Source organism: Talpa occidentalis, unplaced genomic scaffold (assembly GCF_014898055.3).
Source record: "Talpa occidentalis isolate TD23 unplaced genomic scaffold, MPIMG_talOcc4v2.1, whole genome shotgun sequence".
Lineage (NCBI taxonomy): Eukaryota > Metazoa > Chordata > Mammalia > Eulipotyphla > Talpidae > Talpa > Talpa occidentalis.
In genome coordinates, this window is record NW_026555331.1 from 133,678,020 (window position 1) to 133,693,782 (window position 15,763).

Sequence of the window (15,763 nt, forward strand, 5' to 3'; positions counted from 1 at the left end):
AGATTGCATAAAAGCTTGTTTTCTTCATGGGCACAGTGATAATGATAGTGGTAGATTAACCAGAACAGGGAGAGGAAGGAGGTAGAATGTGTATCACATGCCATGCATCAATCAGAGAAGCTGGACACATGAAATGTGCCCAAATGTGCCTATTAACTTTTTATTATAGTCACAGCAACTATTGCTGTATTCTTTTAATGCTTTAAGATTCACAATTACCTTCATGCTATTTGCCTCATTACTGTGTGATGCATCCTTTTTTGAAAGTGAACTGACCCTCTGAGACAGTAAAGATTTGAACATTTGAATGCCCATCAGACCCCATGGAAGACTTGTTGGAAAAAATAGCTGGAACCCACTGCAGACCTTGGGATAGAGATGGCGAGGGAGGAGATGACAATAAGGGCTACAGTACATACATACACAGGGTTCTAGTACATGCATACAACAGGTAGAAGTTCATTGTAGGGTAAATGAGTGTCATGTTTTTCTGCCCTCCTGCCATTAGATTGATGACGGATCCCTGCAGTCCTGAATGCATGCCTGATGGCGGGCACCTGGAGTAGGGTATGGGCATACATAGGTGGGTACACCTGGGCTGAGACGGGGCTTATAAGGGTGGCGTTGCAGAAGGAGAACCAGCAGAGAAGCAGAGACCATGAAAGAATGCCAGGGAGCCCAGAAAGAGTGGAGATTTGCTGGGGGCTGGGAGGCCTGCCAGCCGCCCAGCCGCCTGGCACCCCTGCCTGCCATGTACCTGGGAAACTCAACAAATGCCTGAAAAAGCCACTGAGGGCTCCAGGACTCCTCCTTCCCCCATCTGCTTGGATCATAGAGATTCTGTACTGTGCCCTTCCTGCCCCTACACTCATTTAATGCTCCCAAAAACTCTAGGTCTGCAGCAGGGCCTAAGAATTTTGCTTTTCTTACATGCTCAGGTGATAATGGTGCTGCTCAGAGAGGCTTCACCCTGGACAAGATAAGAATGCATGTCATCTGATGGAAAAGCACAGTGTCATTTCTGACAGACAGTTGTGCCGCTCATGCCTGGGCTAAAAAAGCACCCATAGCAATTGTTGAATGATATCAGACTAGAACTTCATTATGCAAGCGCTACCAGCTCCAGAATCAGCACTTCCTCAATGGAAGCATCTCTCTAGAATTCAGCTTTCTCTTTTCCTTAATCAGACAAGCCCCACAGACATCCTTGCCCACCCACACTCCTCTTTCTGTACTAATCACCTGGAGATCTTTCAAGATTATCACTTCCACCACCCTCCTGCTACTGCTGTCCAATGCTTTAGCTGTGATTTTCTTTGAAGGTTCAAATGTGCAGAGAATACTGGAGCTAGCTTACTACTTTCTCCTCAAAACCTTGGTTTACTGAGCTAATTGTAGTGTAGTCAAGGCAGTGAGTATGGAACCAGAACCAGGACAAATGTCAAATACAGGATTTATATGTTGGCTGTCTAGCTTTGAGCAAGTTACCTAGCCTCCCAGGGGAACTCAATTTCCTCATCTACCTCAGAGTTTTTGTTAGGATTTAATGAGTTTCTACCTGTTAGGTGCACATAATACATTGTAGCTATTATCACCAACAACCTCTCCAACCCTGTTACAATCTCCAGCTTCACTCAGACACTAAGTGGTAGGAGAAAAAAAAAAAAAGCCACCCCATTTACAGTGGGGATACTGCAAAATCAGGGGGTTCATAATAGTTACAATGTATGTTATGTAATAGTGAATCACTAACTTATCAATAAAAACAAATGGTGGGTTGTTTTTGTACCTAAATTACAATTAAGTACTTACCATGCATCAAGCCTTTTGCTACATTATTTAATATACACCAATATTTTCAGCTGTGTGATCACATACAAGTCCTTTGTGTTCCTCAAAGTCTACATACTCAAATTTGAACTCCTACCCAAGTCTGCTTCACCTCTCTGTATGTCTTCCTCACTTAATGGCCAAGAAATAATCCTGACTCAATTCTTCCTGACCAATACTCTCTCTCTTCTACATCCAATGTGGTACTAATCTGAGGTGAAGGTTATGGGTATAAGGAACATTTACATCAGTTATTAGTTGGATCCCTAAAAAAATGACATAGAAAACTCATCTCCACAAATGAAATCATCAAACAGCATATGATCTTGGGGGTAACCCACCATATAGTCACCTTAGTCTTAGTTTATATTTCCAACTTTTCACTCCAAGATTATCATTTCAACAGCCTCCAGAATTCCCTGCCTTTATCCTTAACCAAAATTCTACATGACACTCAAACCTCTTTTTAAAAAATACTTCTGTTCGCTGTTCTCGCCATCCAAATTGCCCTTCTTCCCAAACTGGTAGTGATACCATTTCAAGTGTTATTTCCTTTTTTAAAATGCTGCTTGCTTCTCCAGCTGAAACCCATTCTTTCATAGTCCAGAGCCTTTATCAATTCCTCTCCATGAAATGGAACCCACTATATCTTAATATTTAGATTTCTAGTTAAACATTTTCAGTGAAGTGAAAACAAGTCAATTTGAAGGCAGCTGGGAATGAAGCATTGGCTCCTCAGAACAGCACCAAGGTGTAGCTTCTCAACCTTGTCTGCACACTGGAATTACCAAAGCGACTGAAGTTTCTGAGGCCTAGGTTCCAGCACAGAGCTCGTAGTTGCAAGTCTGGGCACTGAACTTTTTCCAAGTTTTCTGGGTGACTGTGCAGTGCAGCTGCGGCTGAGAAGTAGTGTTATATGGGGACTACAGGAGGGAGTAGAGATTGATAAGGGATTTTTAGGCAGAAATAACAATCTGGTAGAAGTTGGATAAACATTTCAATGAACCAGAAATCAGGTTTTACAACAGTGAGGAGTGGAAGTATCAAAAACAGAGCAGGAATGACTCGGGGTAGAAAAACAATCCTGCAGAAAAAGCCGAGGTAGTCAGGATTCAATGGAACTTGGTAGAATAAAACTTCAGCTTACTCCTGGGTCTTGACTGAGGTTAGAAAAGATGACATGGGCTGAGAATGGATGCTTAAGGGTTAGCTCAGCTTGGAGCAAGAACAAAGTGCAAGTGGAAGAGGTGTATCCCAAAGTGCAAGTGGAAGAGAGCAATTCTGGCAAAGATGCTGTAGGCTGGGAAACTTTCAAAGATGACATAACTTGGAGTGTGGCAACAATAGTGTATTCACTGTTGCAGGTGTAGAGAGTGTGAAGACAGAGGTGCCCTGATCAGCAATGATGTGGAAAGTTCATGCAGCTGGGGAAATCAAATCATCAAGGAACTCAGTAGCTTAAGAGGTCCAACAAAGACCAAAGCATGACTATGGAGAGAGGTGCTATGAGCTGTGGCGTAGCTGAGATAAAGACTGTGATGGGACAACTAACACCTGTGCATAGGGAGCAGCTCATCTCTGCATACATGACCCCACTCCCCAAAAGAGCCCTTGTCATATAGAAAAACTAGATACATATTTTTAGGTATTTCGGTGCTGGTAACTGCAATAACATATTTTTATTTTTCATCACTAAGCCTGAACATTAAGAAATTAATGTAGAACCAAATAAACAAAATACAAAAGACTGGTACTGATAATAAGTAGTTGGGCAGGAACATGGAGTCATTATTAAATGTTACTCCTTCAGAACATCAACCCATGAAATGCTTCTCTTTTTCTTTCATCACTTCTCCAAAATCTGATCCCCACCCTCCCACCCCTCTTGTTTCTTATACGCTCCTTTAAAACTAGTGAATTTGTAGAAGAGAACACTAATTGGACACTCAGCTAAAATCAAAATGCCAGATCCCTGGCTCAGTAAACCCTTTGTAGAATGTACATTTTTGCCAACAAAATGGCTGGCCAACATCTCTCCAAAGGACAATCACATCACCTCATGAGAAAACAATGATTACAAAAGAAAACACAAAACTCCCATTCACGGGAAACCAATGATAAAATAACAAAACTTGTCAGTTGGGGCAGGGAGAGGGGTGCTGAAGGAAAAGTGCCAGCTAGTATTCTATAGACATTTTCCAACAACAAAGAACAAATTACTTTGTAATAATTCTACAGTAAGAAACAGTGTAGTGTACACTGAAGTTGATGCATAGTTCTACCTAGAGCATTGCCCAATCAGGGCTAAAATGTTTCAGAATTATTTCAAGATTAAGCCTAATTTATCCTAGCAACAGAGAAAAAAAGCTTATTTTTAATAAGCAACATCCACCCCCTACTCTGTAAGGGGACAGAAAGGGATAGGGAGAAAATCAAAATTTTTTTATCAGAGAAAGCAAAAATATATACAAATGGAAATCCATGATGCCACTGGTATTAGAGTCAAATAACTAACATTTCAGTCCCATATCATTATGGTAAAATATAGTAACATCACTGGATATAAAAGAAAATGGCATAGCCCACGGAATAGGTAAAAGTCTACCACAATGAATAATATCTAACACTCAACACAGTGAAGCTATTTCCAGAACCTGGTTATTAAACCCAGAGTAAAAGAAGTTTATTGATCTGTTTACAACATTGTAAAGACAAGGATTAAAAGTGCTGCTTTGTTCTGACATAAGAAACAGCTCTGGGAAGTACTGGGTCCTCTGCCTGCTCCCTGGTAGATGCTCGGTTAGGATATTTCCCCAGCTCATGCACTTGCCTGTTCCTTCCCTGCCTCATAGATTCTAAACACCCTTTGGAAAACATCCACTGGAAATTCTCAAATCAAGACAATAAGCACACTGTTAATTGCCCACCTAATTATAAAAATGCATATATACTAATATCTTCCATGTGAGGGTAACTCAGGTCTAAGGTGGATAATGATGAACAAAGGACAGGAAAAGATACCAAAGAATGTGTAGAGGAAGAAAAAAAACAGGACACAGTGTCAGCGTGAAGACCAAGTGACCAGGCCGAGGTCAATCGTGTACCCACATGGATTTGCTGCAATGATCCCAGGATGCTGGGCTGGGGATTGCCAGCACCGCCAGATGGATTCACTTCAATGGCTGACGACTCTTGGGCAACGAGCAGAAGTCATTCCACTTTAGCTGCTAGGGATACCAAAGTGGCCAGTCTAAGCAGGACAGCTTATCCTGGCTTAGGAGCAGATTCCACCAGGAATAGCTGTCATAGGGTCCTCAATGTCCTCTCTCTCCAATGTGACCACTGGTCCCTCAGGGAATGATTTTGCTTTCCCAGGGTAAACTCACAAAGTTGTTCAGTGTCCCTGCTTAATCCTCCAGGAGCCCTCATGCTCTGGGGGTTCTTCCAAGGAGCAGCTCCTGTGATAACTGAGTCAATACCTCCCCAGGGCTGGCGGCGAAGTCTGTGTGTACCAAGCAGACATCACACCCACTTGGCCATCTGCCCAGTTGTTGTGTCCTGACCCTCCTGCTCTTCAATGGGCATCCCTCGTCCTCTAAATAGTCTTGCTTGGTTAGAACCACTACTACCATCCCTCCATCTCTGAATCCCAGTATCATCAGCCCTGAACAACTCACAAAATTCCTCAACAGAACTCTAAGGTTGCACAGAAATTCACTGTCTGGAAGAGTGCCAGGTTCCTTATTAAATCATGCATACTAAATTGTAATGGTAAATTCTAGGTAAAAGTTAATTTTATATTTTGTCAAAGTGATTTAGGATGAAAAATTTCAGTTCCCAGTATTGTATATCACAGGGATAAACTCCGCAGCTTTTCTAATTAACACGTCATAGCCACATTATGTAAAAGGTAGTTATCATTCATTTATTCATTCAAAAATAGTGTGCTGGCATTTTGCTAGGTTCTGGGAATATAGTGAACAAAACAAACAACTCTAAACTGGCATCGTAATAACTTCTACACTGATATTTACCTCCAAAATAATCTGGCATACTTTCAACATTTTATTTCATGGCAAAAGATAAATTGGGGAGATGGGTGGAATAAAGAAAAAATAAATATCCCATGAATGAGATGTCATAGGAATTCTTTATCATTTAAGTCTTTATAAAGATTATTAACAATTATGGGTAATACTGGACACTAAAATATGCACTCTTCACTTAAACTTGCACTTTACTTTCAAAATTGCTATGACTTGAGGCCTCCTTGGTTGCGCAAGGGTTTAAGATGCAACCTATGAGGCAATCTGAAGCCACTGCAGTGCAAGATCGATCCTCCGGCTGGCCAGGGAGCAACCCATATGGTGCAGCAGACCTCTCCTGTCTCGCCCGCTGCTCCTCTCAGCAGTGTATTTCAGTCAATCCACCTGTTCTGTTCCCCACTCTGTCACTCGTGAATCCTCTCACCTTCCACACCTCTGGCCTGTACCCCAGTTCTTGTATGCATAAATAATCTTTAAAAAAAAAAAACACCAAAATTGCTATGACTATGCATATGCAGATAACAAACATACCAAAAACTGCTTGAACAGACTGTTTAAAAGCAAGAGTAATGGGATCCTGTACAGCAAAATTTTCATGGCAAGAATGAGGAAAACAAAACAGCACAATGACTTAAAGTTAGTATATTACATATATAAATACTATAGTGAGTAAATTTTACTTTTCCTAGCACATAAGAACATTTACGTTTTTCAAAGTTAATGCAAGTTTCTCTATTATAAGGAACATGGAAATATTTTAACAAGTTTTTACCAAAAATATAAACCAATATATGTACAAAAAACAATTAGGGGAAAAGCTTGTCTTTGGTTTTAATATGCATGTGTGTACAAAAATACATACTCACAGGAGGAATAAACACTGATTAAAAAAAATGACATGTAGCAAAGGTTAAAAAAAAAATCCTGCTAGACTTTTTTTTTGTCTTTGAGGGTTGACAATAAATGTAGAAAATTACTAAAATATCAAAGAAGGACACAAAAACGACACTTCAAACAAACTGTTTGTCAGTATAGGACCTGATTTGACAAACAGGTTTAATCCACTTCCTCAAAGGTCATGCTGCCAAGGTGAAGGATGAACTTCTGCAACTGAATTAGGCTGGTTGTAATCCTGAGAAGTCTTCTGCTCCTCCTCCTTCTCCAAATGAGTCACTTTATCAGATCGTCCGGCAGGAGGAAGATCATGATTTGTCCCCTCTTCACTAGGTAACAAGGTCCCAGGTAATTCATTCGACATCAGAAGTTGCAAAGGTACAGTTCCATGTTCAACATCCACTTTAATCCCCAAAGCTTTAAGAATATCACATTTGCACATGGGACATGTCCCATGTTCTAAAATCCAGGGGTCAATGCAACTCTTGTGGAAAAAGTGTTTACAAGTCAGAATGCGAACCATATCATTAGGCTGGTAGAGCTCAAAACAAATGACACAGCTATCACCGTTTGGATTTACTTCCACATCCCCCTCTTTCAGTACCCGAAGCTGGAGCTGGTTGAATGCTTTCTTGAGATCTACTGTCAGTTGCTGCCATCTCCTGTTCTGAATCCTTGCTACCCAAAATCTTCGAATATGGTAAAAGATGAAATATGCTATGGTAGCAGTTGTGACAATCACAAAAGAGGCAAAATAGTGATTCATCCAGAGGATGTGTCTTCTCCCCACCTCAACCACGACTGTCACGTGAACACCCATCTGAATTAAAGTCAAAATCTGCTTGCCTTCTAGGTTGCTAATCATCACCACCACGATGTCTTCAAAGGCCTGATGTGAGATGGGGAAAACCTGTTTGCCGGTTCCAGCAAAGTTATAGATGATCACGCCACTGGCCCCCTTCGCAATGGCCACCTTAATTTTCTGCGTGAAGGTACAACCTCCCCGTTCAACAAGTGCTAGCCATGCCTCTGAGATCTTCGATCTGTTGAAACTGGTGTTGGGACTACATGCATTTTGAATATTCCCCCCTGGTGGCACAATCACTCCGACGACTCTCTTCAAAGCGGAGCTTCTTCCAAACACTCCAGTCTCCCCCAGCTCTGAATGCACGCGATTATAAGCGTGAAATGATATGTTCATATACGCAGTCCAAACCGCGCCAGCTCTGCAAGAGCTCTGACTAAGAAGCCAGAGGAAACTCAACTTCAGAAGCCAACAAGCTACAGTGCTGTTTCTCTGAGTGCCAACCTTGAGGAGATTCATCTCTCTCTTTGCCTAGTGACTGAAGGAAGAACCCAACAAAGAGATGCGGTTGCCACATCTGTTGACCATCAATTTCAAATAACAAGAAGAAAATCTTCTGGGTGAAAACAATTTCCACTGTCTTTCAGCATTTTTTGGTAAGAAGTTCTTAAAGGTGTCTTATGGGTTTTAGATGTTTTATTAGAGAGAGAAAGAGAAAAACTTTAGTTGAAAAAAAATTCCAGTCTCCCTACTGTATTTCTAGACTCTGCTTAGTGCTGGGTGATGTGATTGTGACATAGAGGAGAGTGCAGCCAATTAGGTAAGAGCTCACTGCAGGCTGTACATTTATTGGCTTAGAAGTTTCAAATGTTGTTATGGGTGATTTCTGTGATGTTATAAGATGCAACCAATTCCTGAACGATGAGTAATGTTAACAAGTATAACAAGCTAAAATTTACATACGAAATTCAAATAACACATGCATTTTAAAATCTGAAAGTATGTACGAGAAAACCATGTTATTTTTATTCACAGAAAGTAAAGAAAGTAATTTCAATAAAATGTCAAGTTTTAAAAAAAATGATTAAAAATAAGTATTATGACCAAATGATCCATTTTAAGTTCGGATATGGTCACAGTATGAATTGACTAATTATGTAAACCACTGTATTGAATTTAGTAAAGCTTGCTCAGAAGTTTGATGGTTCGGTTTAGTTTTGATTTATTTTTTAAAAGTAGGGTAATGTGTTAAATTACTGCAGTCTCACTTTCTCACTCTAACTACACATAGGGATATCAGGAATGAGAAGACAAATCTCATTTCTTACTCCAGACCTTGACATCTGTTATTAATCCAACAATATTTTCAGAGAAGAAAAGGAAAGGTATAGGGGGAAAGATTAAATATAGCAATACTGGTTTAGAGCAATTCATTTAAAACAAAAATGTAGCTATAGATTATAAAGAGAAAAACTTGAAAGTCCCACTTAAAGTTCATCACTGATAGCAGCAACTATTAAAGGTCATGCTTTAAACAAAATGTTTGCCAAACTCTGCATTCCACATGGAAGATTCCACACACAACTCTGCCTATATTTTTGCTGCACTCATGTCAATGGCACGATGACTTCAAAGCAAAAGAATGACGTGAACACTTTCTTGGGGTTATCTGTCAAGTGTTTCTTATTCACCAGCTAAGAAACCAAGTCAAGGATTTGGACCTAAGGAAAGTGTGCTATGTGGTTGAGTTTCACCAGAACTAAGGGAGCTGTTTGATGTGAATCAATATCAAAACTTGAGTCAGAAAAGAGGAGGAGAAACAGGCACTCACTGGCCCAACAAAAAGTGGCATAAAAAATAAGTACGATGTGATACCTTTAACTCACAATGTCTGATTTTCCTTTTCAAAGGTCATTCGGAGGATTTCCTTTAACAAAGACCATTCATCTGATTTTATTTCCACATAACCTATTCATACAGACAACATAGCATACAGCATGTAGACTTACAAATTACCATCTGAGTTGGACATCAATCATTTAGTACCTCATCAACAGACATTTTCATCAAAACAAAAACCCAAATGTTTCCAGGCCTTCATTGTTACACAGGTGTTTACTCATCTTTTAGGAAAGAGGAAGAGGCAAAGAAAGACCAGGGGTCCCATTCAGAAAGATAATTGAAGAATATTTCAACTCAGTATGTTCTACAGTATCAAAATATCCCCACAGGACACACACCAAGATTGTGGTAAGAAAAAGAAAGCATATTCTAGGGGTGCTTCTATAAGAGAATTCTGCTACCACAACCAACTCATAGGCTACAAGCGGCTCTGGCAAGCAAAGGTCAGATTCTGCAATGTGGCCTCAAAGGAGACCTATAATGATTTAAAATATTTTTAGTTACATAATCAAAAGTGCTATCATCTAATTATTTAGCATACCATTACCTACTCAAGTCTGTAGCTCTGGAAACCAGATTTCCTGGATATTAGTAAAATCAATTAACCATGGATAATTAAATCAAGATCTAATCCTATAATGAAGTTAATTCAGCAGAGATATTATTAGATATCAAAAATTAAACAAAATATGAAAACAATGAAAATTCATAATTAAAAAGAAACTTCAAAATATCCTAGTTCTCTGTGGAAGCCATGCCACAATCATTGTAACCTGGATAGACAAATTGTAACAAATGCTAAGTCCTTATTTGAATAAGAGTAAAAACATAACCATTAAAACTTAATAGAAAAACAAGTTCAAATAGCTGGCCATGGTATGAAGTTTTATTTTAAAAACACGAATTTCACCCTCTTTAGTACTTGTATATAGAAGCTGAAGTTGAATTTTCTCTCTACGTAGCGTGCTAGAAGAGAATTCATCTTATTTTTATCTTGGAAAAGACTTCAGAATCTTCAGAAGATACTCTGGATTTATTTTTAAGTTTTCAAAATATCACTCTTGCACATGGGGCAGGTCCTATGAGCTAAAAGCCAGGGGTCAATGCACGCCTTGTGGAAGAAATGTTTGCATGTTAGTATACGCACTACATCCTGGGGCTTGTACATGTCAAAGCAAACGACACAATTGTCTTCGTTTGGCTCCAGTTCCTTGTCTCCTTCTTTGAGCACTCGCAGTTGAAGCTGGCTAATAGCTTTCTTCACATCTGCTTTGATCTGTCTTCGCCTCCTAGTGGAGGAGTCGCGCATTCGCGGTCTCCAGGCACAGTACAAGAAAAGGTAGGCGATGGTGGCGGCCAGGAAGGTAAACAGAGACATGATATAATGACTCAGCCAGGGCATGTGCATCCGCCCCACCTCAATGATGATGGTCACGTAGATTCCTTTCTGAATCAAGCGCAAAAGTTCCATGCCTTTCAAGTTGCCTATCATCACTGCCACTATGTTTTCTGTTCCCTGGTGAGACATAGGAAAGACTTTGTTGCCCGTACCTGGGTAGTTATATATGATCACGCCATTTGCTCCTTTCTCTGCAGCCACATTGATTTTATGCGTAAAAGTACAGCCTCCTCGTTCAATGAGGGCCAACCATGAGTCTGCCTGTTTGGGTCGGCTGAAGTTGGTCATGGGATTACACGCATTCTGATTCCATCTCTCAGGGAGCACCACCACACCAGACACTCTTTCCAGAGGAGAATGATTCCCGAACACTCCACTCTCCCCTAATTCTGATATGATCCGATTTCCCACCTGAAAAGTTATGTTCAGGTGGGCTGTCCAAATGGCTTTTCCTTTAGCATCAGGAAGGCTAAGCAGTAGAAAGATGCTGAGTGTCCACAGTCGAGATGAAACACAACTGTGAGTTGAAGGAGTAATTCTAAGTAGGCTCATTCCTCCATCTGCCTATTAACTGACAGACATGAAAAACAAAACATCCACTGTAAAAGAAGGCAAAGCCGTTAGCTTCAATTGTTGGCAATAATTAAAGCACAGAAATGGAAAAGGTCTAAGTGGATCAAAGGTACCTTGCTCCTCCCAGCATATTTATTTTTGGAGGATTATCTTTCTTATGATGAAACAAAATAATAAGAGTTGTTATTAGTACAATGTGATTTCAAGAGAATTATGACTTCTTAATGGGGAAATTGTGACATCAGAGGTAGCTAAACCAATCCAAGGGTTTATATTAGTGTACTGCAAACTGAAATCCTATTGGCCAAAAAGCTACTAAGCAATGACTTAAGGTAGATAAGAATTTGAATAACCTTTAAAGCAATAAACAGGTAAGATTTTTTCTTAAATCCCTGAGCTTCTTTCCTACATATAGACAGATGAAAGAGCAGCCTAACCACTTTACACTCATTGCTTTTCTATCAGAAAGGCAAAGCAGAAATCATTCATATATTAGTGCATGTAGCTGCTTGTGGTCAGTTCTCATATGATCCTTAGCTTCGCGGCGTGCCACTTAATGGAAAGCAGGAATAAATCATTGTCCTTCTCTTTCAATATTAAATACTTATCCCAGGCCTAAAGATTCAACACAAGGACAATGTAATATATAATGTATATGTATTATATTAACCTGATACATTGCCATCTTGCAAGGCAAATTCAACTTTATTTGCTTAAAGAATTGCTAAGAACTTACTACATATTAAGGCAAATGCTAAGCATGGATTGTACATTGAAGAAATTAGGCATGAGCCTACTCGGTGGACCTTATTATCTAGAAAGGGTAGATTTTAAACAAATGTCTAAAGTATAACTGCAAGTTTACAAAAAGGACTCTGAAGGGAAAGCACTGTGCATGGAGGGAAAGAATAAATGTAAAGGGAAGCCAACTTTAGATTAGGGCTCCAGGCACTGCTCTCAAAGAAAGTGAGATTTGAAAGATAAATGAGAATCATCCAAGCAAAGAGTGAGGTAAGAAGACTTCAGGCAGTGAAAACAGCACTTTCAATGCCTTACAAAGGAAGTAACATGGCACATCCAAGAAGTTGAAAGAATAGGAACCTAAGAAAATGAGAAGGGAGGGTGACAGATGCAAAAAACACTCAAGCACTCAGGATCATGAATATTAGATTGAGGATTCTGAATTATGTTCCTGGAACAAGGGAAACAGACTGAAGCTGGGAAGGTGAGCTAAACATGTTTCAAGATATTCACTTTTTAAAATGTGCACATTGGCAGCTATAAGTGGAAATGGGTGGCAGGAAAAGTATTGGAGAGATGGGCTTATTAGCAAAAGACCACAGTGACTTGGACTCTTAAGAAGCAGATAAACAGACGAGACCAAGTTACCTTCAAGGTTGAATTAACAACCAACTGGTAATGGAAGGGGTAGCAGTGGCAAGAAAAGGATGACTATCGCAAATCACTGTTTTACTTTATTGCTGCAAGCTACAGCATCTTTACTATGTTAAAGACACCTTAATGCTTGCTAGTTTTATTTTAAATCTTTATAGAAAGTATATTTTAGGGAGTTAACTGGCAAAATTTCCACTATTTATTACTATTTATAGGGCATCTGCTATGTAACAGGCAGGTCATGAAGTCCCGTGGATACAAAAAGACAGAACCCTGTTTCTCAGAGTACAAAATGGAAATGAACATTTAAAAAAAAATCTTATTTTTTAGTTCTTTAAATGTTTATAGCAGGCCTCCCCTGGTGGTGCAGGCGGTTGAGCTCAGCGCTGTGAAGCTGTCCGCAGCCCCTGCAGCGCCGATTCAATCCCAGCCAGCCGGTGAGGGTCCCACATGGTGCAGCAGACCTCTCCTGTCACTCCTGCTGCTCCCTTCAGCAGTGTATTTTGTCAGTCTGCCTGTTCTGTTCCCTGCTCTGTCTCTGGTGAATCCTCTCACCCTCCCATGCATCTGGCCTGTACCCCGGTTCTTGTATAAATAAATAAATCTTTAAAAAAATGTTTATAGCATAGTGATTTTTAAAATTACAATTTTTATTGAAGTAACATTATAGCATTAGATAAGTTTCAGGTGAACATTATAAAAATCTGTACATTAAGTTAGATTATGGGCAAGCTGGGAGAGAAACCCATCATTTTCTCAAAAGCATTTAACTGTACTTCCTGACCCATAGTGTTTTTGTTAATATTTGCTATTAAAAATAAAATTGGAACAAATCAACATGTGCCATTTATGTAATTTTGTTTAGGCTTTATTCTGTTCACATCTGTCCTGTCATTACACATAGACTTTTACAAGGTTCAAATGGAGTGTCAACTCCTGGCTGACTCTATTAACACTGACAAAGTGAAATCTTACTAAGAAGACAACTTAACATCATATTAAAGACTCTTTGTTAAATTTGTGATTATTTAACATTTGACAATAGAATATTTTAAAAACGTAGCTCTACCTCCACTTTTTTATTTTGCTGATTTTTCAGGGTACAGAGTTTAAACAGTAATCATATTTGAGCTCAAAATGTACCTCTAGAAGCTCCTTTTAAGGTTGAAATGACCAATTTGAAAAATTAATTCATTGTATTTGTCTCCCTATAAAATGAAGTGCTTAATGATAATGGTAGTTGGAACTCCCTCTTTCTACCATTTGAGACTTAAAATACACATAGGAGAAATAATCCATTACCTCTAACACAGTGGTTCTCAAGTCAGGGACAATTTTTGCTTCCAAGGGACATTTGGCTATTTCTGGAGTCATTTTTGGTAGACACAATTGGGAGAACTACTAGCCTCTGGTAGGTAGCCAGAGGTGTTGCAAGCATTCTCATATGCATATGACATCCCTTCACAATAACTATCTGGCCCAGAGTAGCACTACTAAGTTTACGAGACCCTGCTCCAACAGAAAAGCCTTGGGAGGAGGCACCAGCCCCAAACTCATCTGGTCTGTGGTGGACAATTAGGTCTGAGCTCTGATCATGGTGTGAACTTTTAAATTGGCAGTAAATATATCATAGATGGTGCTCTCAACCCATATTCATTTCCCAGTTTTCTGTGGAACAGAAATAGAGGAGACCCACACAAATGGCCTGTTAGTTCATGAAGCCTGACTACAGACCACACCCATTTTATGAGAACCAGATCTAAAATCTTCTATTCTGGGGCAAGGATGAATAGGAAGGGGGTGGGGAGACTGGCTGACTGAAACTACTACAATCTTTCAGACCATTAATACATAGACTTTCTTTTTAACAGTCAAGTATTTTTTTTAAGATTTATTTATTTATACAAGAACAGGGGTACAGGCCAGATGTGCGGGAGGGTGAGAGGATTCACCAGAGACAGAGCGGGGAGCAGAACAGGCAGATTTACTGAAATACACTGCTGAGGGGAGCAGCGGGTGAGGCAGGAGAGGTCTGCCAAGCCATGTGGGTTTCTCCCCAGCCAGGATTCGAACCAGCACTGCAGAGGCTGCAGACATCTTCACAGCACTGTGCTCAACCCGCTGCGCCATCGGGGAAGCCCTTTAACAGCCAACTATTAAAGATTTTTTCATTCTGCTGAAATTTGTAGGTACACTAAAGAGAATTAAAACAATAGGGTTGGTTGATCCAGTGGCTTGAAAATCCTTGTTCCTTCTATCTTGCCATCTGCCTTAAGGATGTTTCCATAAGTTGGCTCTGACCTTGGCTCACATCATGATCTTCTAAGGTGGCTACTGTTGTCATAGGTATGAACAGGCAGGATGACAGAAAACAACCAGAAAGAACAAAGATTTTTCTTCTCTCCCTATCTTTATAAGATCAAGGCATTTTTCCCCAGAATCCTAGCAGACTTCCCTCAATGTCTGTCTGACTAGCAGTTCTTCACAGATCCATGCTTAGTAGAATCCCTGGAAATTAGCAGAATCACCATGATTGACTTAGGTTAATCATGATTGTTCCTGCTGTGGAGAACTTCATCCCTAGTTGAAAACATGGACCTATGAAACATGAGGATAATCATTGCTCCACCACCAAGGGAAAAGGGTATCAACTGGAATGTGAGTAGTTAAACAGACATGACACTGATAGGCTCTAAATTTCCGAGGTTAATCAGAGGAAATGATCATCAACCACAATAAACATGCAAAATGCACTATGCACAAGGTACTGGCATGAATTGGAGCTTAGTAACAGAGGACACATGTGGCCATGTCCTGAAAGAGGTCATCATACAGGTAAGAGAACAGTTATATAAAAATTATGGTATGTGCGTATCTATCCTATAGGCTGGAATTAGATTTCCACTAAGGTATATCTTT

The 15,763-nt window shown here is 39.8% G+C and overlaps 3 protein-coding genes across 4 annotated transcripts in view; all 3 read right to left on the bottom strand.

Annotated features, from left to right (window-relative positions):
* The window catches only part of CADPS2 (calcium dependent secretion activator 2), a 410,328-nt gene that overhangs the window by 283,011 nt on the left and 111,554 nt on the right, over positions 1 to 15,763 (bottom strand). The window lies entirely within an intron of this gene.
* Positions 6,683 to 8,377, bottom strand: RNF133 (ring finger protein 133). Its single transcript, XM_037512405.2, has one exon. It carries the CDS (start codon positions 8,092 to 8,094, stop codon positions 6,946 to 6,948), a length of 1,149 nt encoding a protein of 382 aa, XP_037368302.1. The 5' UTR covers positions 8,095 to 8,377; the 3' UTR covers positions 6,683 to 6,945.
* RNF148 (ring finger protein 148) lies at positions 10,317 to 11,650 on the bottom strand. The gene is made up of 2 exons (XM_054692601.1): positions 11,563 to 11,650; positions 10,317 to 11,475 (listed from the first exon to the last, which is right to left on the bottom strand). The coding sequence occupies exon 2, from the start codon at positions 11,426 to 11,428 to the stop codon at positions 10,517 to 10,519; it is 912 nt and encodes a 303-aa protein (XP_054548576.1). The 5' UTR covers positions 11,429 to 11,475; positions 11,563 to 11,650; the 3' UTR covers positions 10,317 to 10,516.